At 40.5% G+C, this 25125-nt stretch overlaps 1 protein-coding gene across 2 annotated transcripts in view; it reads right to left on the minus strand.

Moving 5' to 3' along the window:
- tsnare1 (T-SNARE Domain Containing 1) overlaps window positions 1-18430 on the minus strand; it is a 273037-nt gene extending 254607 nt beyond the window's left edge. For both annotated transcript variants that reach the window (XM_056270897.1, XM_056270896.1), the window contains exon 1: window positions 18280-18430. In XM_056270897.1, coding sequence (XP_056126872.1) covers window positions 18280-18364 — 85 coding nt within the window. In that variant the 5' untranslated portion in view covers window positions 18365-18430. The remainder of the gene's footprint in view (window positions 1-18279) is intronic.
- Window positions 18431-25125: the final 6695 nt, after the last annotated feature.

A 25125-nucleotide genomic window follows, 5' to 3' on the forward strand; every position in this document is an offset into this window, starting at 1 on the left:
AGGTACCCTTACAGTCATACCATGCAGGCTCTAACAGAACTCTATGGACAACCCCATCAACTTGCACTTCAACGCATTGCTGTCCTGATGGATGGACCCAGCATAAGAAGTGGTGATACCAGAGCATTTAGGCTTTTCGCACTAAAGGTACGGGCCCCTGGTTGGAATGCTGGATCAGTTGGGAAGTCCTGGACATACAGAACTGACTTGTGGGTCTCATGTTACCCGACTCCTCGCTAAATTACCTCACGATCTCCGAGCAAACTTTAAGAGGTATGTCAATCCACTCAAGACACCTATCCCTACTTTGTTTGAGTTTGCAGAATGGTTGGAGTATGAGGTGAGGGTGCAAGAGGACGGTACCCAGTTCAGTGTTGACGTAGGCAGAGAGAGGCAGAGTTTCCGCAAAGACCAGCAAAGAGTACCCAAAGTTTTTAACAAGTCTACTGCCATCTTCCATGGAAGCGAGCAAAAGCCAGTTGCCAAAGATGAATCGATTCACAGAAATGCAGTTCATGAGGTGAGATCACAAGAAAAACCAAAGAAATACTGCCCCTTTTGTAATACAACTCAGCACTATCTCAATCAGTGTTCAAACTTCAAGCTGCTGTCCAAAGAGCAGATTGTGACCTGGATCAGGTCCAATTGTAGATGTTGGAAATGTGGGCGCGATCACCAAACAGGTCAGTGTACTCTTAAGGCGAAATGCAAGAAGTGTCAAAGGAGACATCTAGAAGTTCTGCATGAGGTTAATAGCGAAATGAGTGCTACTGCTACCAAAGGAAATGCGGAGATCACAAAGTCTACCAGCACCACAATAGAAACTCTGTACGTCGATCGACCAACTGGCAGTAAAGTGTTACTGAAATTGTGCAGAGTTATCATACGCAATGGAGACTTTTCACTCGATACATATGCATTGCTAGACGATGGTTCAGAGCGCACTATACTTCTCCATGAGGCAGCTCAGCAACTCCACCTTCACGGTAAGCCTGAAGACCTCTCTCTTCGTACAGTGCGTCAAGATATCCGCATCATCCGCGGCTCCACAGTATCATTCTCAGTGAGTCCTGTCACACAACCAGATCGCAACTTTGCAATCAAAAGAGCCTTTACAGCTGAGGAGCTTGGACTAGCACCTCATTCTTACCCAATTGAAACGCTCCAAAGGAGATATCGCCATCTCAGAGGCCTACCTCTGCAGTCAAGCGACCATGCCAGGCCATTACTGCTCATTGGGTCAGATTACCCACAACTGATCACCCCTGTTGAGCCAGTTCGATTGGGACCCCCAGGAGGTCCAGCAGCTGTGAAAACTCGTTTGGGATGGACACTCCAAGGTCCATCAAAGTTCCTCGAACATATCCCCCACACACAACAGTGCCTGTTCACATCAGTAAGCCTTTCGCCTAATGATTTATTCAGTCAAGTTGAGAGGTTGTGGCAGATGGACATCTTGCCCTACCGAAATGAACGGAAGTTGAAGGTGTGCAAAGATACGCTACCCCTCTCCTGGGGAAAACCAGTCTTTCACCTCTAACTGCTCCAAAGGAAGCAGTACTGCCTCAGTTGCGAAGGACTGAAAATCAGCTGGCAAAGAGCTCTGAGAAAACCCAAGTGTACAAGTCTGAAATAAACAAGCTGCTAGAAGCAGGCTATGTGAAAAAAATTCCCCAATCCACAGCTGTACAGACTCAAGGGTGGTACATTCCACACCACATGGTCCACCACAACGGAAAGAACAGGATTGTATTCAATTGTTCATTCAAATTCCAAGGCCTGAGCCTGAATGAATATCTCCTTCCTGGGCCAACTCTGGGTGCGACCTTGCTGGGAGTACTTCTCCGTTTCCGAGAGTATGCAGTAGCCATTAGCAGCGATATAAAGGGGATGTTTCATCAGGTGCGCCTCCTGTCAGAAGACCAAGCATTCTTGCGATTCCTGTGGCGAGACCTGAACACATCTATCCCACCTGATGTTTACCAATGGTCAGTGTTACCCTTTGGCACCACGTGCAGCCCATGCTGTGCAACCTTTGCTCTCCGGAAACATGTTGCCGATCACAGCCATCCAGACAGTGAGGTACGAGCATCAATAGAGCAATGTTTCTATGTTGACAATTGGTTGCAAAGTGTCCCCTCTCTTGAGACTGCTAGGAAATTAGTGGATGACATGCGACATCTGCTGGCTGATGGTGGATTTGAACTGCGCCAATGGGCTAGTAACACTCCCCAACTCCTGCCACAGCAAATCAGGTCAGAGAACCATGAGCTTTGGTTTAGTTCAGACAGGGCAGACCCTCAGGAGCGTACATTGGGACTTAGGTGGCAGTGCAGATCTGACACACTTGGTTATAAACATGGCCATGTCGTAAAAACTGAGCCCACTATGCGATACATATATAGCATCCTTTCTAGTCAGTATGATCCATTGGGATTCATCACCCCATTTACTACTAGAGCTAAGATAATAGTCCAGAGGCTCTGGGATAAAAAAAGAGAATGGGATGACCCTGAACTGCCCACAGACCTCAGAAATGGATGGCTCACATGGGAAGACGAGCTTCCGCAACTTTCCAGTGTCACAATGCCTAGATGCTACACTTCAAAGGTAGATCCCTTGACCAGCTCCAGAAGTGTGCACACATTCTGCGACGCCTCCGAGCGTGCGTACGGCGCTGTAGCCTATCTCTGTACTGAAGATAACAAAGGGCAAATAGAGGTGTCATTCTTGGCAGCTAGATCACGAGTAGCTCCAAAGAAGCAGCAAACAATTCCTCGACTTGAGCTATGTGCTGCTCTAACTGGAGCACAACTGGCAGCAGTTCTGAAAAAGGAGCTCACACTAAACATCAGCAGTTTCAAATACTGGACCGATTCTACGACCGTCCTTAACTGGCTGCAATCAGACTCATGTCACTTCAAAGTGTTTGTAGGAACCAGAGTTGCAGAAATTCAAGAGTTAACTGATTCACAATCATGGTCCTATGTGCATTCACAAGACAACCCTGCTGACGACATTACTCGTGGCCTGTCACTGGCTCAGCTAGCCACACCTACCCGCTGGAAGAATGGCCCAGAATTTCTTCAGAAGCCTCCGTCGTCTTGGCCCAAATTGCCCAACCTAAAGCCAGCCGACACCTCAAAAGAACTGCGTAAACCAATATCCTTCCACCTTCTTAGAACTCAAAATGAACAGAATGCAGTCAATGCATCTCAATATGACAACTTCCAAGAGCTTATAGACGCAACAGCCAGATCCCTTCACGGGGCGGCCTGTCCTACAGACAGTGTTAATGCTGCCACGTATAAGGAAGCCGAGCTCAGAGTCATCCAAAAGTCTCAAATGGAGAGTTTTCCTGACGAATATGCTCAGCTTCAAGCAGGGAAACTCATCTCCTCAAACAGTCGTCTAAAGACATTAGCTCCTGAATTTGATTCTGACATGCAGCTGATTAGAGTGGGTGGACGACTCCGAAGGTGTCACCTGCTGAGCCCTGACATTCTCCACCCAATTGTACTAGACCCAGTTCATCCAATGACTAAGTTACTAATTCAGCAGTACGATGCACAGCTCCATCACCCTGGTACTGAACGAGTCTTTGCTGAAATCAGAAGACGCTTCTGGATCTTGAGAGGTCGTCAAGCTGTTCGATCAATCCAGCATCATTGTGCTGAATGTCAAAGGTGGCGTGGCAAGCCCAATAGCCCTAAAATGGCTGACTTACCCCCTTCCAGCTTAAGACTCTTCCAGCCAGCCTTTTACTCCACAGGCATGGACTGTTTTGGCCCATTTACCATCAAAATTGGGCGACGGAATGAAAAACGCTGGGGTATTATTTATAAATGTTTGACCACAAGGGCAGTGTACATCGATCTTCTCTCTCAAGCTGACACAGACTCTTTTCTCATGTCTCTACGTCGATTCATCGCCCGTAGGGGAAAACCTCATGAGTTGCGCTCTGATCAGGGTACAAATTTCAAAGGTGGAGATCATGAGCTCAAACGAGCCTTCAACAATATTCACCCTCAATTGCAAAAGGAACTTGCAAAGCAACAGATCAGCTTTCAGTACAATCCACCGAACTCCCCACATTTCGGAGGATCCTGGGAAAGAGAGATCAGATCTGTTAAAGCTGCATTGTACACTACCATTGGTGCTCAAACTGTCACAGAGGAAGTGCTGAGGACTGTCTTAATTGAAATTGAGGGAATTTTAAATTCAAAGCCATTGGGATATGTATCTTCGGATGTAGCTGATCCGGACCCAATAACCCCTAACTCACTCTTAATGGGCCGGCTGGACTCTGCCTTGCCTCAGGTAATTTACCCTGCATCGGAGTTGCTCAGCCGCAAACGCTGGAGACACAGCCAAGTACTGGCAGACCAGTTCTGGAGCTGTTACCTGCGTAACTACCTGCCCGGACTTCAGGCTCGCCAAAAATGGCAACAAGACAAAGACAACCTGATCGTAGGGACAGTAGTCATGATTGCTGATCCACAATTCCCCAGAGCACTCTGGCCTATCGGGACTGTGAAAGCTGTCATTGCTGGAGCCGATAATAAAGTAAGAGCCGCAGAAATTCAGGTCAAAGACAGAACCTACATCAGACCTGTTGTTAGACTGATTAAGCTCCCTCCACTCCCTGAATGAATGGGAGTACTGGCCCGAGATTCAAATCTGCAAACACATTTGGGGGCGGCTGTACTAAAATGAGGGCCAGTAATTAATGTTCACAATCATTAATATGTTTACAGTTGCTAAATTCATATAGTTCTTTGTATGTGTGATAGTTTATTCCCTGTTGTTATTCATTCAGGCAGTAAGTCACTCGTCTATTGTAAGGACCCGACGGTGCTTAGGACCCTGATGCTGACGCGATTTAGTGTTAAGTACGAGCGCTATTGTTATTATAAGCGCAGAGCGGACCTGACGCGATGATAACACCAGTTCATCCGCGATTTAATAATGACTAATCACATGTGTGCGTGCATCAAAGAGTAAGTTAATCTTGCATCATTATACCGTGTTTTTACACTGTGAGAGTGCGTAAATTTGTCGTTAAAGATGTGATTATCACATAGGCTATGCAGTAGCACACGTGTCTGTAAGCTAATCATATTGTACGATCGCTGAATAGACATATTTCCAGTGTTAATGTCATACGAAATACGGATTGTATTCATTTGCATATTGATGTTTATCATTGTGTATATTTATACTTTCTTTATTGTTGTTTCTCTTTCTAGAACCACACTTAATTAAATTATGTTCATGTTTGAAATGGGTGGTCTGTGAGTGGTGTGTGCATCTGGCTCCTCCTAAACGGACATCCTTTATTGTTCTGATCGGACAATCTTTGGTGGTTGCCACTGGGTATTAATTAGCCCTAAGAGCATAATAATTCTTTATAACGAGTCTCGAGAGCAGCTGATGCTCGTTACGGTCAGTCAGCGTCTTTTCCCGTGGTGTCTGCTCCATAAAATACTGTTTGGTTAATTTCCTTACTGAAAATATCGTTCATATTTATGAACTATCACAATTAAAACACAAAGACATGACAGCATTACAACCCGTGGTGACGGTCATTCACAAGTGGGACGGAAGAGAAGCGTTTTCTGGAAGAAAAGAAATTCATTACGCGAGGTGGAGTGTTGGCCTTGTCAAGTCATTCAGTTTAGAGGTGAGTATAACGTATAATGTCCTCATATCTGTTTATTTTAATTTTAGATTAGTGTAAAAAAGACTTTATATGTTATTCAAACCGGTGAGCAAATAAGAGGAAACGCCGCTTCCGTACTGTAACGTTATTAGTGATGGCCGGTTCGTGAACGAATCGTTCTTTTGAACCGGTTCTTTTTAGTGAACCGGTCGAACCAGTACACTAAATCGGACTGAATCGTTCGAAACAGTTCGCGCCTTGCGTCAGTGCTGATACACAAGTTACTAAAGTTACTCACTTTCAGACATGCCTGACAGTCCCTCTGACTCGAAATAAACCAATATCCCGGAGTATATTTCAGTTTGGACCGTGTTGTTTTTGAGAGAAGTGATGAGCACGAGCAGCTGATACTGCGCATGCGCGTACTACCTAACGCACATGTACAGCGATTATCGGATCACCAGTACAGAACCGAGAACTGTTTCTTTCGGACACGTTCGACATAATGAGAACAACTGATCGATGAGCTGAGCATGCGTGCAATTTTTTTTCTGAGGGACGAAATGTACCTTTCTTAAGTATTTATTTAGTTGAATATCAGTAAGTGTAATAAAAAAAAACATGTTGGAAACATGTTTAACATGTTTATCACATAATTACTGTATTATCACTGTATTATTTTAAAGTTTGGAAACACAATGAATGGATTGTAAAACTGTCAAACTAAACATTTATTAAAATAATATTTTCAGGAACAGCTCATTTAATTTCTAAGTAAGTTGATATAAATATTTGATGTAAACTCTTGCCAAAGTTTTAATGGTGCACACTGCACAGTACTGCTTAGTAAATGTTTATAATGTGTTAAAACATAACGTATTAAACATATTGGAGAAGAAAGACATGCATCGATTTTTTTAGTTTTGTCGACTGTATATTCAGGTTTCAGCAGTTCTCAGCTCAGCACACAGGCCTATGCTACGGTTCTCGAGTCAAGAACTGGTTGTTGCAGTTCTTGAATCACCAGTCCAGAACCGAGAACTGTTTCTTTCGGACACGTTCGATACGGAGAACCGATGAGCTGGAGATACTGCGCATGCGTGATAGCACCGTCTCTAAACAGAACTTTCTTTCGGCCAACTGATGATGTGCTGATGAGCACGCAGCACGGGTGAACCGAGGACTTAAATGAGGGGCCGAATGCGGCGAAATGTAAGTTTATTACAAATAAAATGATGAAGACCACTTATGCACTTTATATATGTAAGACATGTTAAACATCCGCGTTTGCACATCGCCTGTAGGCTACAGGGTTCGTTTGCAAAATGTAAATGTAAGAAACTTCTCCAAGAGGATTATGACGATGAGTACTATTATTTAAGTGAAGGTATGATTACAAATGCCTTTAATTTAAAGTATTTTTATCCGCCGGGATGATATAATTGACGTCATTACGCGAGGACGTAAAAGAACTGGTGAACCGGTTTTTTGAACCGGTTCATTGAAACGAACTGTCCGAAAGAACCGGTTCGCGGAAAAGAACCGAACTTCCCATCACTAAACGTTATAGTTTTACACTGTTTACGTTAGCTGCTACTTTTTAGAGCTGCGTCACAGCAGATTGTGTATGTTTGCAGCATTATTTTCTGTATCACTTCTAACGCATTTTTTTAAACTATCTGTATTGTATAAAGCGCTATACATAATGGTGACTTTACTTAAAGGGCATATTGCAGGTTAGAGGACCCAACGAGTCAATGTATAGAAAAATAATGTAGGAACTAGATTTTCTTTGAAATATACTTATAAATACGCTACAGAAGCTTCTGGAGTCGTTTTTGTGAGAAAATTTTACTTCCGCGTCTGAAAATGGGCGTGGCGGGCGTGACATAACGGGCGGGAGAGCGGTTGATTCAAACAACAGGAAAACAATGGATCGCAATGACATTTCGGACGCTGAGGAAGTACTTACTCGTATGACGGACCACAGCCATACAATTATGAGCCTGCTATGCTGCCAAGAGAGCAGGGACAGGCCAGGACTAATGTCAGACAGAACGGTCAGAGACACCATGAGTTGTGGTGTGAGAACCAGTGGAGAACAGGACAGGTGTCTTGGTGAGAGACGTGCTTATAGATATACACGTTCGCTAACGATATACACTGTGCTCACAATATTGTACAGATTATTACCATCGTATATCAGGCCAGCAGACATTCGTATTTTTAGGGTAGATTTATACTATTAAATGTATAAAAACTATACTTGAGTATATTTCTATTGTACTAAAAACATACCCAAGTACATTTTTAATACATATTTTTCACCTGGGTTATAACATAAATAGAAAATTAAAGATTTGAATATTTAAACAACCTGAGTAATTTTGTTTTTCAATTACAAGTTGCCTCTATTTAGGGCATGACTACCTATATCACACTATTTCATGCCATTGGTACAGTATTAGACGATCAATATTTTTGCTTCGGCATCCCATTTTGAACTCCATCATATCGCCGGGATGATAATCCTCCGATCTGAAGTGAACGCTACACACGACCGCGTTTCTCGAAGCCGATGCGAAAGAGACATCCCGACTGTTCACCTGCACAAACCGCACCAGGCACGAAAGATATACAACAACACCGTCCCTTTTCTTGTTATGGAAACCTGTGGACTCGATGTCCTGACAGGCCGGAGTTTTTGCAACCTCCACAAACAATAATTTACCATGACGATGATTAATTAAAATACAAAAACTACCGAAAACACACTGACTCACGGCCGCTCTCACTGAATACCAGCCTACTCTGCACTGAGCCGAGGCTGAGGCTCCCTAGCGTGACGTAAAATGACACGAGTTTGAAAAAAAAAGCCATTTTTACGAGCAGTCCAAGAAACGCTCACTTTATCTACTAAATTAGTGCCCTTATGTCGTTTTAAAACATTTTAAATCCTGCATTAACTTTTTATATGGTATTTTCATACAAGGTTATATATTAATTTAGATTTTTTTTTTTTACCTGCAATATGCTCTTTAAAGGTGAACTAAGTAACTTTTTTACCTTAACCGAACAGCTTTGGAGTCATTGTTAATGTTTATATTACTGATTGAATGGTGGTCGTCTCGCACACCCTGGTGCCTGTGAGCCGCAAAACCACCCTTGCAACTTTGGGCCGGCGCAATATTATGAGAAGTATCGTGTGATATCAGGTCTCGCGAGGTAACGAATTGCTTTACGGCAAAAAACAGATTTAGGGTGCTTCTCATTTATTATTTGTGCATCCTCGTTTCCTTTCCTCGCTTCCTTTCCTCGCGTCTCAGCTCCACCCCCTGCAGGATGCGAGGGAAGGCTGCAAGGAAAAAAAATGAGGACGGAGGAATTGAATGAAAGCTTTTTTATACATTGGAATACTTGATCACTCGAACGTCACTTCACTGCGTCATCAGCAGTGCTCAAAGGATCTGCCCTTATGTTGTTAAAGTTTGTTTATTTAAGAAATTAATAATAAATAATAATAAAGCAAGATACCTTGTTGAAATATGTGAGTTGTGTGGTTTATGTAAACTACAAAAATAAAGTATAAATTCAAATGATTGTGACAGATGTGAAGGGGGAGGAGAATTGATACGTGCGTCATGTTTAGTCGATAAAACTCTTCCGCAAAGGGTACACCTGTGTATCCTCGCTCATAGCTCCTCTGGAAGCCTCCTCACTCCTCGATCCTCGCCTCCTCGCGGTGCAATTAGAGAATTGAGATGTCCTTCAAGATGGCTGAGCTCGATCGGTTTCCGGGTCATAGGATGGAGGACGGAGCAAGGAGACGAGGAGGGATATTGAGAAGCACCCTTAGGCTGCGTTCCAGTCCAAAATTGTCATGCCCTTCACTCGCTAACTTCCCTCCGTCTCGTTCACTCGGATATACGTCATTGCTTACGTTGCACGAGTGCCCACCACTGATCTATATAGAATGACTGGATAGCTCATGACGTCATAAACAGTGAAGCCACCGCGCCGCCATATTGTGATTCCCTAGTGAGCTCACGCGTTCTATTGAATCAATAGGAAATTGTATGATTTGACTGAGAAAACATTGCATAACGAGACACCGTCTTTAAATCTAAAGTCTCCCTGAACAGTCTTACAATGCAAACATCCTAAGCATTTAAATGGGTATTTGTTTAAAGTCGGAAATTATTCCTGCTTACTAAAAATTAAGTATTTGTGAACTTAAAATTTAGCTCTTTCTGATTGTGTTTTACAGATAGTCAGTAGTCTGTTCAAGTATTTGATTAGTTAGCAAGAACATGTCCAGGAAATGCATAATACAAATTGTATGGGTTAATGTACACCTGTTTCACCTCTTATTTACCCCTTATTTACACTGCACACGTCTGTGGCGCGTTTACAGCTGCGACACGGGCCACGGCTACCGGAGCTGATCGCGCCCACAAATCGGCAAATCACCTGGAAATGCTCCCGGTGTGAGTTGACACCGCGTGAAGGTAGGAATAAAACATTGTCGGAGCCATAATGCGCCGCAGATGTGTGCAGTGTAAATAAGGGGTTTACACATAGGCCTACTCCGTTTGCAGTGCATATTTTTTACCATACCCATGTCAACAGGTTGGAGCTTTCACTGCACGCGGATGCCCGTCCTGTGCGGTGCGTGCAGAGATCGTTTGTGCTGCAGACGCTGAATTAAAGTGACAGCGCATGGTTCGTGGTCAAACTGAACACGGATTGACATGAAAATATTAAATAGGCCTATATGCATTTAATAAAATTTATAAGTAATGCATTGAATAATACGTTTATTGGGTTTAAACTTGAATACGTCTGTGAAAGAATGCATAGTAGGCTATAATTTTTTTAAACAACACGGAAATAGCGACAATTGTGCATATAAATTACTATATATGGGCTTAAAGTACAACCTGTGAGCAGTTTTTCAAGATCCTTTTGTAATCTTCGTTTTACACTTGTTGATGCGCAGCGGGTCATCTTAAAAGTGCCGTCGGAGCGACCTATCTCTGTATAACGGCCAATGGAGCCCTCTGCTGGTAGGGAATCGTAAGATGGCCGCTCGAACACTTCCAGTGGCTTCACTGCCTGGTGGCAGTTTAGAACGTCATGAGCTATCCAGTCATTATATAGATCAGTGGTGCCCACTACTGGCGGAAACCGCAATGAGCTGAACTGGAACGTCCTAAGCCCTTGATCACTTTGAATCAGCTATGAGTTGATTTATTATTTACTTTTTTTCCCTTTAAGAATTTGTTTAATGCAGCATCCACATGTACTGTATATAGGTGTGTTTGGGTTATTTTAAAATAAATAAATAAATCATAATTAATATATCATAGAGTGTTTGTTGTGGTGGTGATTAGACGATCTGTGGTTACGTCACAATCGTACTGCATTGTGGGACATTTAGATGCCTGAAGTGTTCATATGAAGTAGACTCGCTCCCTCGGTCTGTCCATATAAACTTCCCTCGTTCACTTCACGAAGTGGAACGCACTTCAAAATGGCGGCAGGGATTCCCCCGAGTGGAAGTGCTTAGGGAAGTTCGCAAGTGCGTGTCTAAAAGTGGACTGGAACGCAGCCCTGATAGCGTGATTTTTTTTCTCCCAAACCACTTCAGTGGAAATCCCGCCCTGCAGCCGATTTCATTGGTTTAGGTTACAGTGACGGGTAGGTTTAGGGATCAGTGTTTGGTGTAGGCAATCAGTACAGTGATTGACATGACCAATGAAAACTTTAGAATCGGCTGCAGGGCGGGATTTCCACTGAAGTGGTTTGGGAGAAAAAAATCACGCGATCTGATAAAATGAGCATCAAACAGAAATAACCCGGCGCCGTATACATGTGGTGTTCGAGGCGCACATACAATACAGACTGCCGACAGTTAAACAGGGCGCGCGCAGCTCTTAAAGGGGCCATACCTTATTTCCACTCGTTACACCGTCCATCCTACTGAACAGGTACCGGTGTACAGGGGGAGGGGATCCGGCCGTGAGTGCGAGCCATCTCTGCGTGAGTGCTATTCACGACAGTACAAGTACTCCACAGCGACTCTAGGGGTCGCTGTTTGACAAAAACGGAATTCCTACTTAGTGCTGCTTTAAATTGTTTCAATTTAATATCAGGAATATTTGGAATATCAGACACTAACTTACTGGATATACACAAAAAATACAAGCAATTATGTTCAATAGTTTGACATTAATGGGCAGAAAAGGATTAAAAAAAATACTTTTTATGGTGTGATTATTCAGGAAAATGTACTTGTAACAACTAAAGATCAAAAATGTAATTTAACAGAAGATAATGGCTGCTGTGAAACAAATATGCACTCACAACATTTAAAAATTTTATTTTTCTGCTTTTTTCCAGAAATGCATGTTATTGGGCAAATTGTGTAGACTGTCAATGGAGTGACAGAAAGCTCTCAGATTTCATCAAAAAGATCTTCAATTGTGTTCTGAAGATGAACGAAAGTCTTGCGGGGTTGGAATGACATGAGGGTGAGTAATTTAACTTTTTATCTGGAGTGTTCAAAGTCATTATTAATGCTGAACAATAAACCATAAATTAACTGGAAATAGTATGAATACTTTCCACAAACACTTGCTGACTCCAAGTTAAAGGAACACGCCACCTTTTTTTGAAATAGGGGTTATTCACTGTGTCACCTAGATTTAGGTGGGCAAATGCATTTTTGTCTATATGCAGGTATTGTCTTAGTCTGGCAGCGCCGCCGCTAGCTTAGCTTAGCATAATGAATGGAATCCTTTGTTGCCGGATAGCATGTTGTGAGTAAAAGTGATAAAAAAACAACAACTAAATACTACGCTGGCCTGCGTATTCACAACGAGTACAAATAGCAATGCAGATTAAGACTAGATTAAGCACTGCTACTTGGCCGCAGAGATAACACGCAACACCTGAAAGCTGAAACTTCTCAAACTCAACACAATCCAAAAGCGAAGATACTCAGTGCAGGTCACGCCTGTATGTTGATGAAAGTATGTTGTGTGATATCTGTGCTTCGCCTGTGCTTCACCTCAATATAGTCAATAAGTCAATATCTGCCTAGGAAATCGCCTAGTCTTAATCTGCATTGCTATTTGTACTCGTTGTGAATACGCAGGCCACAATGAGTAATTAGTTTTTTTTTTTTTGGATAACTTTTACTCACGACATGCTATCCGGCTACAAAGGATTCCATTCATTATGCTAAGCTAAGCTGGCGGCGACTCTGCCAGACTAAGACAATGCATGCACTGAGACAAAAATGCGTTTGTCCACCTATCTGAATGTAGGGGAGATGGTGAATAATATGTAGTTAATATTGTGTCATAATTAAACAAACAAATCCAGCATTTTGCAAACCAACTCGATCTGCTTTGCAAAGGAAAACTCGACTCGCAAACAAACAGAAAGCAATGTGCAAGTACAAAGGTCAATTTGAGCGAAAATGTAGTGGAGTAACACATGCATTGTGTTTTGCAAATATAAATAAATGAGCCTAGGTAATATTTCACAAATAAATACAAACCATCCTACAAATTGCTTGTAATCTTTGAACGAATACCAAATCTAGTGCATACAAATGCATATCTGTCTGTTATGATTGTGTGAGACACTTGGCTTTTTATGAGATCTCTCGGCTCGATTTTCTCACAAATGCAGTTGAGCGACTTCCTCTTCTTCTAAAACAGTAGATGGCGCTAATATAGGGGATTAATTTAGCGCTAGTCTCCCGAGAGAAGCACTGATTTGAAACGTGTGCTTGCCTTTGCCTACAGCTGAGGAAAATGAGCGGTGAACAGGTGTTTACTGTATCTTACTGTATCTATAATGAACCTTTTTGAGGTTTTCTTTTGCTAAATGTTATTACATATCTAGACAGAAATCCACATTTAGCACTTAGTAGCACTTCACTCTCTCTAGGATAGAGGAATAAGCTGAAAGCTCTGCCATCATATGTTGCATTTTTACATTTTTGTAAACGTTACATTTACTGAACAGTCTATTTCTTTCGTTCTCCATAAATTAATGACAACATTTAATTTAATTGAAATTGAAATCATTATTTTATTACATTAACAGTTAAGCTGACTGAATTCCAACTAAATACATAAGTGGGACCCTCCTTTCAATTAAATTAAATGTTGTCATTAATTTATGGTGAACGAAAGAAATAGACTATATGATGTCTATGATCCGAAGCGGGACCAATGTTAAGGCCATAGGCGGACTGAACTCTCTCAAATGTATATACCATAGACTGTAAAAAAGATATTTACCCGTGTCAGATGTGTAGTTGATGCCTCGAGAGAAAAGAAAGTGCAAAGCGCAAAAGCATAGACATAATAAATACATAGACGGCGCCCTATTGGCCGCTTTGAAACGTTGCTGCGATTGTGTTCTTATTGTGGAAAAAGCATTTTCTGTGATTGACCCGATTTTAGCAATAACAAAGATAACTGATGGATCCTTTATCTATGGTAATACGATATGGTACAACTACAATGCAGTGCAAATAGTAAATATAAGATACAGTGAGTAATAGTAAATAGTTTAGTCAATAAAATAAACAAACAAACAGTATACAGCAAATAAAATAGTAATGAAAAGGCTATATAAAATATAGGCTATATAAAATAAAATGACACAACCCTGTCTATTTTTGTTAAATTTCAGTTTTATTGATCAGTAAGAGACATTATAACAGTATAAGTAGCCTAAAAGGTATAATAAGTTATACAAGACTTATACAAGTCTGAATGGTTTACTAAAGTAAACCATTCAGACACAGCAGGATACAACGTTAAAATAGCCAAAATATAAAGTTATGAAACTTCACTTTGCCTTCATCCAAAACGATTTGCCAGGGAACAAATGATACGATTAATGATACCAAAGATCGCCCGTTAGATATACACAAGACGAATTATATCTCATGTTTAACCACTACTAGAGACATCAGAGCCAGCGGCAAACGTCAGAAGCACTAGCCGAGGAAAGGCTGTTCCAGGCGGGGTGCAGAGCGCTGAGACCCGGTGAAAGACTGGTCCTCACAACTCCGAAAACGTCAGATCAAACTTTTAAATAGGCGCTATCTTTATAAATAAACCACAGATTTGAGCTTTAAACAACTACATTGTCGACTGAAAAACTATTAAAACTACATTTCGTGACACAATAACAGTAGTATTTTTAAATTTCGCGGCTTCTCTCGTCTGTCTATGCGCGAAAGCACCAGTGAATGAAGGATTGCCGTAAAGCAGGTTTCTGGTCGTACGATGTTTATGACGTCATTTACATTTTAAAAGACTTTTTAAAGCAAATAAGTGACTCTAAAAAATCTAACACCCAGTAATGTGTAATTTTGTTGCATCTTCTTTCGAATACAACATTCAAATTACTAGACAAAAATTATATCCTGAGAAAAGTGGATTTTTAGGGGTATTGCTCCATAGACCTCCATTCATTCTGCACTCCGCCTGTGAGCGCCCTCATATGGACCTCGAGTGGAACTACAACCAGTTCAGACCCCGGAAGTTTAATGTGAGTGGGAGTTCTCCCCATATTAGACATTCTCTGACCTCGTACTGCAATAGTAACCATGGCGACAGACGTTGACAACTGGGTTATGCCTAGAAGGACGCTCACGCTGTTGTTGTTTTGTTCAAACATTATGGACCGTGGCAAGCAGACTTTGAGACAAAAAGAGGACTAAAACGAAGATCAACATCTTTCGAGATGCCCAGAGCTACACGTCCGCGACTAACTTCGACTTGACAGAGACGCGAGTGTTGCATGTTACTTTATTAGACAGGTGAACAAATGTACATACAACTAATCAATGTTATGTAGTTCAACATGATGAAAAGTTAGAATATGATCTGTATATTATTCTCTAATGTTAATCTCGCATACAGCCAACAAACAACCTAACTAACAACATTCCACCCACAAATGGCGTTTAGTGTGATAGTGTAACTGTTAGAGCAAGTGAAACAGCGCTGCGGTACCTCAAGTTTCATTCGTCTGATAAACTGACCTGTGTGAGTATTAACAAAGTCCTTTTAGGCAAGTCATGCCACTCGGCCGCCATCTTGGCAACGCCTCCGGGCAGCTATTTCGGACTAACAAGACCAGGCTCCCATCTAAATGAATGGGCAGAGAGTCAGAACTGCACTTTCACTGGTCACCGGGACATAAAAACTGCTTGTATAGAAACAGCAGTAAAATTTGATAAAAATCGCTGAAAAAGTTTGATGACTTTGCCTCAAAATAAGGTTTAAAAGGTATTTTTCCCCACAGGTTATACGTTTACTACGCATGCGCAAGGGTTCTCGTCTCTGCTTTCGCAAACCTCAACTGTGCGCATGCGTCAGTGGAACCAGACGATAGACTTACATGTTTCCCGGCTTGACTGTTAAAAGCAGACGATTGGCTTTCCAGCGGGAGGGGCGGGGCATGTGCATACAACCGCCATCTTTGGCGTTACGGGTTTACTTTTCCCTATATAGTTGTAAATTGAGGATTGAGGAAGTGGCATGTCTCTATATAAATTGTCTCTGGTATTAATTCAGCCAGGGGCGGAGTGGCAATCGGGAGAGTCGGGAGTTTCCCCGGTGGGCCGGGAGTGTTTCGAGGCCCGCGAGGGCCGGTCTGATAATAGTTATACCGTTATACCATGTTAAGTGTTATAGCCATGCGCACTTGAGGCCCAAGCGAGAAAAAAAACAAAAACGTTTTTTTTTTAACATTTTTGATAATGGAGCGTATATTTGCACTAAGTGCCTGTCTTTTCAGCAAAAAGACACCCGTCACGATGTAACTACAGTGGCGTAGGTCGTAGGGTGTGAAGTGCTTGAAAGCAGCTTTTGACGCGTTCGACCCGAGTTCGAATCCGCCTTTTGCCGAACTCTCTCTTCTCCCTTTTCCCAACACATATGAGATATAAACTGTACCGCAAATAAAGGTCTCTAGCGTTATATTTTGACAACGAACTAAAATCGAAACCATGATATGGCTTTGTGCCTTTATAAAACAGCACAAGACTTTAATTAAGTATATAGGCATCCTGTCTGTGCTGCGTGATTGAAAGAAAAGTGCGCTCTTTGCTCACGCGATCAGCACGGTGATCTGGTGTTTTCTCCTATAAAAGCTCAAGGGTTTATTTCTTGCCAGTGAAGAAATTAGGACAAAAGTATTTTAATTTTGCTATAGGCTACTAGTCCTATAGTGTAATGTAGGCTAAAATATACTTTGGAAATATTCATTTTCATTTTTACAGTACATTTATAGGCTATATGGATTTTACGTCATAGGAATAATTATATAAATCATTATTACAGTATTATAATAATTGTTTGGCATCCTAAAACACCATTGATAATAATGTAGACTGAGACTCTCATAACTAAAAAGATGTTTGAGCCCTCTTTAATGTCCATGTACAAATCAATGCTTTTTCTTTGTTCAATGAGCAGTTCATGGGTTGAAGCTCTTAATTTTGATCTCTCAAAGAGCACCAGATTGATGAATTTAACCTTAAAATGTACAACATTTTCTTGCGGGGGAGCATGCCCCCGAACCCCCCTAGAGGCACAGAGGTCCACCCAACATAAAATCCTATGTGAAAGAACAACCATTTATGAACTTTAATCCAGCATAGTGCAACAAAGTTCCTTTTAAGTAATTAAAACTGTAAATGCCATATTAAAATGTCCTTGGACAAAATATGCATTTGGCCTGCCTAAGAGGGGGCCTACAAGACATTGTGCCCAGGGGCCTCTGAACTCTTAATCCGGCGCTGCCGGCGACGAGGGCCGGTGGTCTACAAAATTTCCCGGTTGATTTTTTGGTCCCACTCCGCCCCTGAATTCAGCACTTGCATGTAGATCGGTAGAATGAAATGTCCTTATTCCTTTAAATCCGCGGGACTCGCGTTGCGTGTGGCGCTGGTATACGTCTAGCAATCGCGCCCTGTTTCATACCACAGTCATGTTAAAAACATCAATGTATTCACTCATCCATAAAAGATCCATCAGCTTGACGACATGATCCATACTTGCGCTTAATGCGTAATATACGTCATCATTATACGCCTTTGTTATTGTAAGAGGTTAGCGACCCCTGGTGGCGAAAAATCCTGCATATTGTACCTTTAAGGCTTGAGGTTTTACTCTGCCCGAAAAAGAAGTGTTATCCATATTTAATTTCCATATTTCTTTTTGGGATGCAATATTTTCACCTGTAGCTATTTTTTGTTGAAAGATCTAACAAGCTCTTCTGTTACCATGACATTGTATTATAACTATCGAAGACAATGTTTAATTGTCAACATACTACTCATTACTAAACACATCAGAACTCCGACGAGGCAGAACTTCACTGAATTAGCCATATGGCTTATTAATCCCATGATGATTTATGGAGAAGGAATAAACGCATAATGCCGTGCTTCAGTAAATGAGGAGGGACCAAAATCTTTGTCTCCGTCGTATGATTTATAATATTTTTTTCAACAATGCCTGATGATAAATAGAGAGAACCCCTGCCTGTGAGCATAAACAAAAATGTGTCTTTACCTACTGGCTGGTATCCCTGCCTTGTGGGCCCACCAAATGGATTTCTGCTTCCAAAAGAGCCTGCGTCAATGGATCCGTATGACATTCTGGGTCCTCCGATAATTTCTTGAGCAGTCAAATGGAACTAATCTGCACAGGCAAACAAAGAAACAAGAATGCATATAGGTATAACCACTGTAATAGAAAGAGAAAGAATCAATTAAATCACAAACAAATCAACTAACGTCAAGCTAAATATTTTAACCCTTTTTGGCAGCACACCCATGAACTGGCCACCGTTTAATGCATATTGCACACAAAAATGGTGAGGGTTGGCTAAAATTGACAATAATATTTGTTGTTGTTGTAAATAAAAATAAAAACATTTTCAGAACTTTCAGGGGGCCGATGTATTCACAGAATATAAGGTATTCAGGTCAAAAACATGCAATAAAATGAAACCCACATGTCTGACAGTTCTACTTGAACTATGTTAGGGGTCTGTTTACACGACACAGTTTTCAACTAAAAACGTAAAATTGTATGCGTTTTGGCCGTTCGTTTACACGACAATGGCGTTGTGGGTGCCTGAAAACGGGTTTCAAAGTGCACGTTTTTGGGTCTCCGTGTAAACAACACATGACGTCATGCACATGCGTATTACGTGTTCAGTCTATAGTGTTTCATCGCCATCTAATGGCCTAGCAGCAGAATACAGCGTTTTTAGTATTTTTCGCAGATCCGTGTTAATGGGGATCGTTTTGACAATGGTGTTGTCTGTATGCGGAAAACTCAAAGGAAAACTTCTCAGTTTTAAGCATATTGTTGTCGTGTAAACTTACCCTTAGTCTTGACCCATCTAAATTCTGACCCGTCAAACTCATGGGGCCTAGTGCGCAATTAACAGGGGCTCATGTGCTACTTCATCCATGCACTGGGACTGTGTGTCAGATTGATACATTCATTAGCAAAGTGTGAACTGATATGGGGCATCTGTGGCACGACTTCACCCCACAGTGACATGTACTTCGTGTGTGTGTAAGTGTGAGCATGAATTAAACCCCTTGTGACACAGTTACACTACTCAAATGAATCAGTCCTCGCAAACAGCTCAGTCATCTGCATTGGCCGTTAGCATCCGTAATAACTTTGTGAGGGGTGTGTAACATGGTTAAAAAGGTTAAAGAATGCATTGGGGAAATGTATGTCGACCCCCTCACCCTCAGAACAGTGTGTACAGTGAGATAAAACACCTGCTTAATGAAATCGTTTACAGTACCATTATGTCACATATACAGCATCAAATGTCATCATCTGAATCATGCATGACAAATACAGAAATGACACTTCAACAGTTCTTGCATTTTTGACAAGAGGTGGGATCAAAAGGATCATTCTGTCATTATTCACCCACATGTCATAGAAGGATCAACTAAAAGTGAAATTTTTTGGAGTGCTAGTTAAACAAATGAATAGACAGCCAAATAAAGCAATTAAATAATATATTTTAATAGATTGCACTCCTGTGGACTGGGTGTAAATAGTTAGCTAAAATGCCCTATAATAATGATAATAATAATAATTTGCTTGTAAATAATAACCACAACAACAATAATGTTATTGTTATTAATAATAATAATAATGTCATACTGCAGTAGTCAAAAAGAATTGCATGCTATTCAAAATTTTCAGGTAATAACAACTTACTGCCAATACATATATGCCACGCTGCTTTGAGCAAGTAATACATGCTGCTGCTGTACAATATAGCAAACATGAATTACCTGTTGCAGATCTATACAGGTGGAGCTGGGGAAGGTGGAGGGTTTCTGAAAGTGTGCTGCACTGCTAAGGCAATTTCTACCCACGTATTTAAAGGTTGAGCAGCGAGCTCATTGGCTACTGATACAGCAGGAACCAATCAACTGCGCCCTATAGATAACAATGTGATTATGAGCAGGTTGAGTTAAAGGACCTATTAGCCTGCACCATCTAGGGTTTCATGACAGAACTTTGTATTTATACAGTTTGTAGTGACATGAGGGTGAGTAAATGACCGTTTTTATTTTGGGGTTAACTACGCCTTTTAACCTGTTAAGTGTCACCCCCCTTTTTTTGAATAGACATGAAAATGCACATTTCGAACTTAAATGGTTGTAATTCAAGAATGCTTTGGAATATAGACGTCAGATTGGTCTTGTTTTAAAGAAGACACCTGGCAATGAAATAGTGAAATAAATTAAGAAAGTGAAACAGAAAAAAGTTAAAGTTATAGAAGTTTGAGTTTATGGAAATGTACAATGTAAAAAAATTAATTATACGTATGTTATATAAAACATATATTTTTAAAACCTGGGCTACTCTAAAACTGCAGAAAAATAAAAGCCAAAAATCTGAACAAGTTGTGTTTAAAATTTTAGGTTGATATCTCAAAAAAATTAGCTTTCAGTAAGATTTTGTTTGGGCGCAGTACCAAACTTTTTCACTAGGTCACAACCAGACTTCATTACTGCCCATATAAGGGTGCCTCCATTTCCATATGTGTTTTGAGTGATCTGAACCATTATTTCCACAATTTTCATACAATTTATGAAGTAGAGATCCTATTCAGAAGTAGTATGGGAAGTTTAGCAGATTTTGATATGAATTCAACCTCTAAGAAACGCATACAAAGAACACGCATGTGCGTTATAGCTCGTTGCCACATCACAAATGGTGAATTTATAATTTTTTTCTTTATATTTAAAACATTTTCAGACCTTTTTTTCTAAAATAATTGAATGGATGCTATCTTTTGAACTCTTGGCATGAAAACAAACTGTGGTTTCTACCATTTTTTCATGATTTTTCATGTTTATTGCTATTTCAAAATAAAGGTCTGAACACGAGTATGACTGGAGTATGAAAATATTCTTGTTGCAAATTGATAAATTACAGCTCCTCTGTAATTTATTTTGAAAATCACCAAATATTGAAACTAGAGATTGTAAGCTTTCAAATGATATATAGTTTGTCAATATTACTTAAGGTTTTTACTAAGATATTATTGTTTTAAAAATATAAATGGCAAACGTCCCACCTGTGGGACGGTGACAATTTAAGCAAAAAAAAAAAAAAAACTTTGCAAAGTTTTAAACATTTTAAATAATTAGACATTTATTATTAGGCATTTCTGAAGATTCAAGCTAGATTTGCATGCAAAACTGCATGCAGAAGAAAGTGTGAGGACCTGTGGAGATAATGACAGATGTCTCAGCTGAAAAGATTGTGTTGTTTCTGAAGCAGAGAGTGAAGGTGGGCGAGGTGGCCAAGCCTGCGGGAGGAATGAGATGGAAGATGAAATTTGCCGGGCCACGTGGCCAAATAATCCGATTAATTTCCATAGAGCGGGAAGATTAATTACTTTTGGCAGCAATAAAACATTTCTGTGCTTCTTGATTTTGAGCCCAGACAATGATTTGCTCATGCTCACTCAGATCCGGGGGTAGATGTTTACTTTTACTATTTTTGTTTTGACTATATTTGACTACATTCTTTAATTAAAAAAAAAATATTCTTTTGTTCTAGCTTGCACAGTTCACACTTCACAGAAATGAAGTCAAATTGTAATGCTGCTGTTGTTGGTTATTTCTCATTTAAATGGGTAGTTCACCCAAACCTCATGAATGTCTTTCTTATGAACACAAAAGAAGATAGTTTGAAGAATGCCAGGAACCAAACAGATGATGGGCCAAACATGATTGTGTTTTTGTTTTGTTTTTTTCCCCATACTATGAAAGTCAGTGGGGCCCATCAACTGTTTGGTTACCCGTATTATTTTGTGTTCAGCAGTAGAAAGAAATTCATACAGGTTTGAGGGCGAGTCAGACCAGAATTATGACCTTTTTTTTTTTCATTTTTGGGTGAACTGACTGCCTTGCTGCTGGTTTGCGTCTGTATGCTCTGTATAGCTTTCTGCTTTGAATCTCTATTTACTATCATTCCTGTTGGTTTATATTGCTGAATATAACTTACTCATCAACATATTAGATATGGTCTAATATTGCCTATCACATTAATCTGACATCACTAGCTTTTATCTAAATTGTTATAGCAAGCACAACACGCTAGTATCTCGCCTGTTAACCTGCCATCCGTGCTTGCCGTCTGTGCGCGCTCGCGCCTTTTTACGAGTCTATCAAACAACTGTGGTGAGTAGGATCAGGCAACAAACACGGTGAGTAATGTCTTCTCCTGTTATTGTCACTTGCACTTCGTGTCACATGTATAGTATAGCCTTCTCTGTCAGCGGTGAGGACTACACATGTGATAAATGCAGGGAGATAAAATTTCAGAACTAGAGACACGCATCCAAACTTTAATCAAGGAAAGTAAGAATGCAAGGGCTTTAGATACTGCTTTGGATGCGACTAGCTTAGTGAACTCTGTACATTGTTCGGTTCGGGCTGTAGAGCCCGTGCAGCAGGGCAACTGGGTGACCGTGAGACGCTGTAGTCGTGGGACAAAATACAGCTCATCCGTTCCGATTACCATAACAAATAGATTATCCCCACTCAGTGAAACACCCACTGTGAATCCTGCTGAATGTGCCCTATAGTTATTGGCGATTCTATTACATGGAACGTGAAAATAGAGACACCAGCCACCATAGTCAAAGCAAAGCAAATTTTAAAGTTATGGCTAATGCTAATCCTAAATTCTCTAAGATTATTATTCATGTCGGCACTAATGATGTTCGACTTCGCCAGTCGGAGATCATTAAAATTAATGTTAAAGAGGTGTGTTAAGTCGCAAGTACGATGTCAGGCACTGTAATTTGCTCTGGCCCCCTTCCTGTTCGCCGGAGTGATGAGATACTTCGCAGACTGTCCTCACTCAATGGCTGGCTGTCTAAGTGGTGTCCACAGAATAATATAGGGTTCATAGACAATTGGAAAAAAATTTGGGCCAGACCTGACCTGTTGAAAAGAGATGGTATTCATCTCTCCTGGGATGGTGCCGCTCTTCCCTCTAATAATATGGCACATAGTCTTAGAGCTCAAACATGAATTGGGGCTCATGTCAGGAAGCAGACATACTGGCGAAACCGACCGTCTGCTAGCTGTCTCACGTTAATGAGGTCAGATAAATCCCATCACATAGAGACTCTTTCACCTAGATGTCATCATATAGAGACTGTCTGTTCCCGGAATTAGTAAATACAAAAAACTCCCAAACCCGTTTAAGGGTAAAAATCGATGTTCAACAAATAAAAAATAAATATAATACAGATGAACAAATTATAAAGTTTGGGTTGCTGAATATTCTATCCCTTACTTCAAAAGCACTTATTGTTAATGATATGATTACAGATAACAACCTAGACATGTTGTGTCTGACAGAAACCTGGCTAAAACCAGACAATTACATTACTTTAAATGAGTCCACCCCCCAAGATTACTGTTATAAAAACGAGCCACGTCTGAAAGGAAAAGGGGGTGGTTTTGTTGTAATCTATAGTAATATCTCCAGAATTACTGAGAAGTCTAGTTTCAAATATAATTATTTTGAAGTGTTGGTGCTTAATGTAACACTATCTAGTGTAAATGATAAATCACGTTCGGCATTTGTGCCAGCTACTGTATACAGGCCACCAGGGCACCATACAGACTATCAAAGAATTTGCTGATTTTTTTATCGGAGTTAGTACTGGCTGCAGATGAAGTCCTAATAGGCTTTATGCCCAGCTGCACTACTTCCTGAACTTCAGCCAGCTCCTTGTTTCCTGTCTGACATTATTGGACAAACTGATTAACCCAGGTGTGTCTGGTATTTGTTACTGGTCAGGCACACCTGGATTAATCAGTTTGTCCAATAATGTCAGACAGGAAACAAGGAGCTGGCTGAAGTTCAGGAAGTAGTGCAGCTGTGCATAAAGCCTATTGTTGATGATTTTAATATACATATAGATAACGAAAAAGATGCATTGGGATTGGCATTTAGAGACAATCCCCTTCCAAATTAACTAAATTAATAACTTTTTTTAAAACAAAATGAAACATCACTGAACTTACTTAAGGCCTGTGATGCTATTTTCTTCTGGAAACAAACTTTTTTGTATTATTTTCCTGTTATCTCTGTAAAGCTGCTTTGAAACAATCTCTATTGTAAAAAGCGCTATATAAATAAATGTGACTTGATTTGAACTATCCCTTTAATATATTGCAGATATGCTCACTGAATATAAACCTAACAGATCACTCAGATCATTAGGATCACATCAGCTAGAAATACCAAGGGTTCACTCTTAGCACGGAGAGTCTGCTTTTAGCTACTATGCCAGCCACAGCTGGAACCAGCTTCCAGAAGAGATCAGAAGTGCTCCTACAGTAGTAACATTCAAATCCAGACTCAAAACACATCCGTTTAGCTATGCATTTACTGAATGAGCACTGTGCCACTGTTCGTCCGACTGTTTTTACTGTATTTTATTTTTTATTCTAAACTGTTTTAATTATTCTTATTTCTTTTGATTATTTTAATTTCTTCTATGTAAAGCACTTTGAATTACCATTGTGTATGAAATATGCTATATAAATAAACTTGCCTTGCCTTTAATTCAACTTGGAAACATGATATTCTTATTTCACACCAAATAAGACATGTTGTCGACTAACTACGCTTTTGAATAACAAAATCTGTAATTACTGTAGCTTAAAGATCAGCTTGTGATCAAATTGGCAAAAAACAAGATGTTAAAATAAATTGTTAACGGTATCTGAGTTTTCAGAAAACAAGAGCTTAGTTCTGTTAACCTTTCCACCCTTTGTCTGATGTCACAAAGACTTCCATCATGACTGGGTGGACCGGGTAGAGATTTGACTGACA

The sequence above is a fragment of the Rhinichthys klamathensis genome, unplaced genomic scaffold (assembly GCF_029890125.1).
Source record: "Rhinichthys klamathensis goyatoka isolate OS25496 unplaced genomic scaffold, OSU_Roscu_1.1 h1tg000309l_1, whole genome shotgun sequence".
Taxonomy (NCBI): domain Eukaryota; kingdom Metazoa; phylum Chordata; class Actinopteri; order Cypriniformes; family Leuciscidae; genus Rhinichthys; species Rhinichthys klamathensis.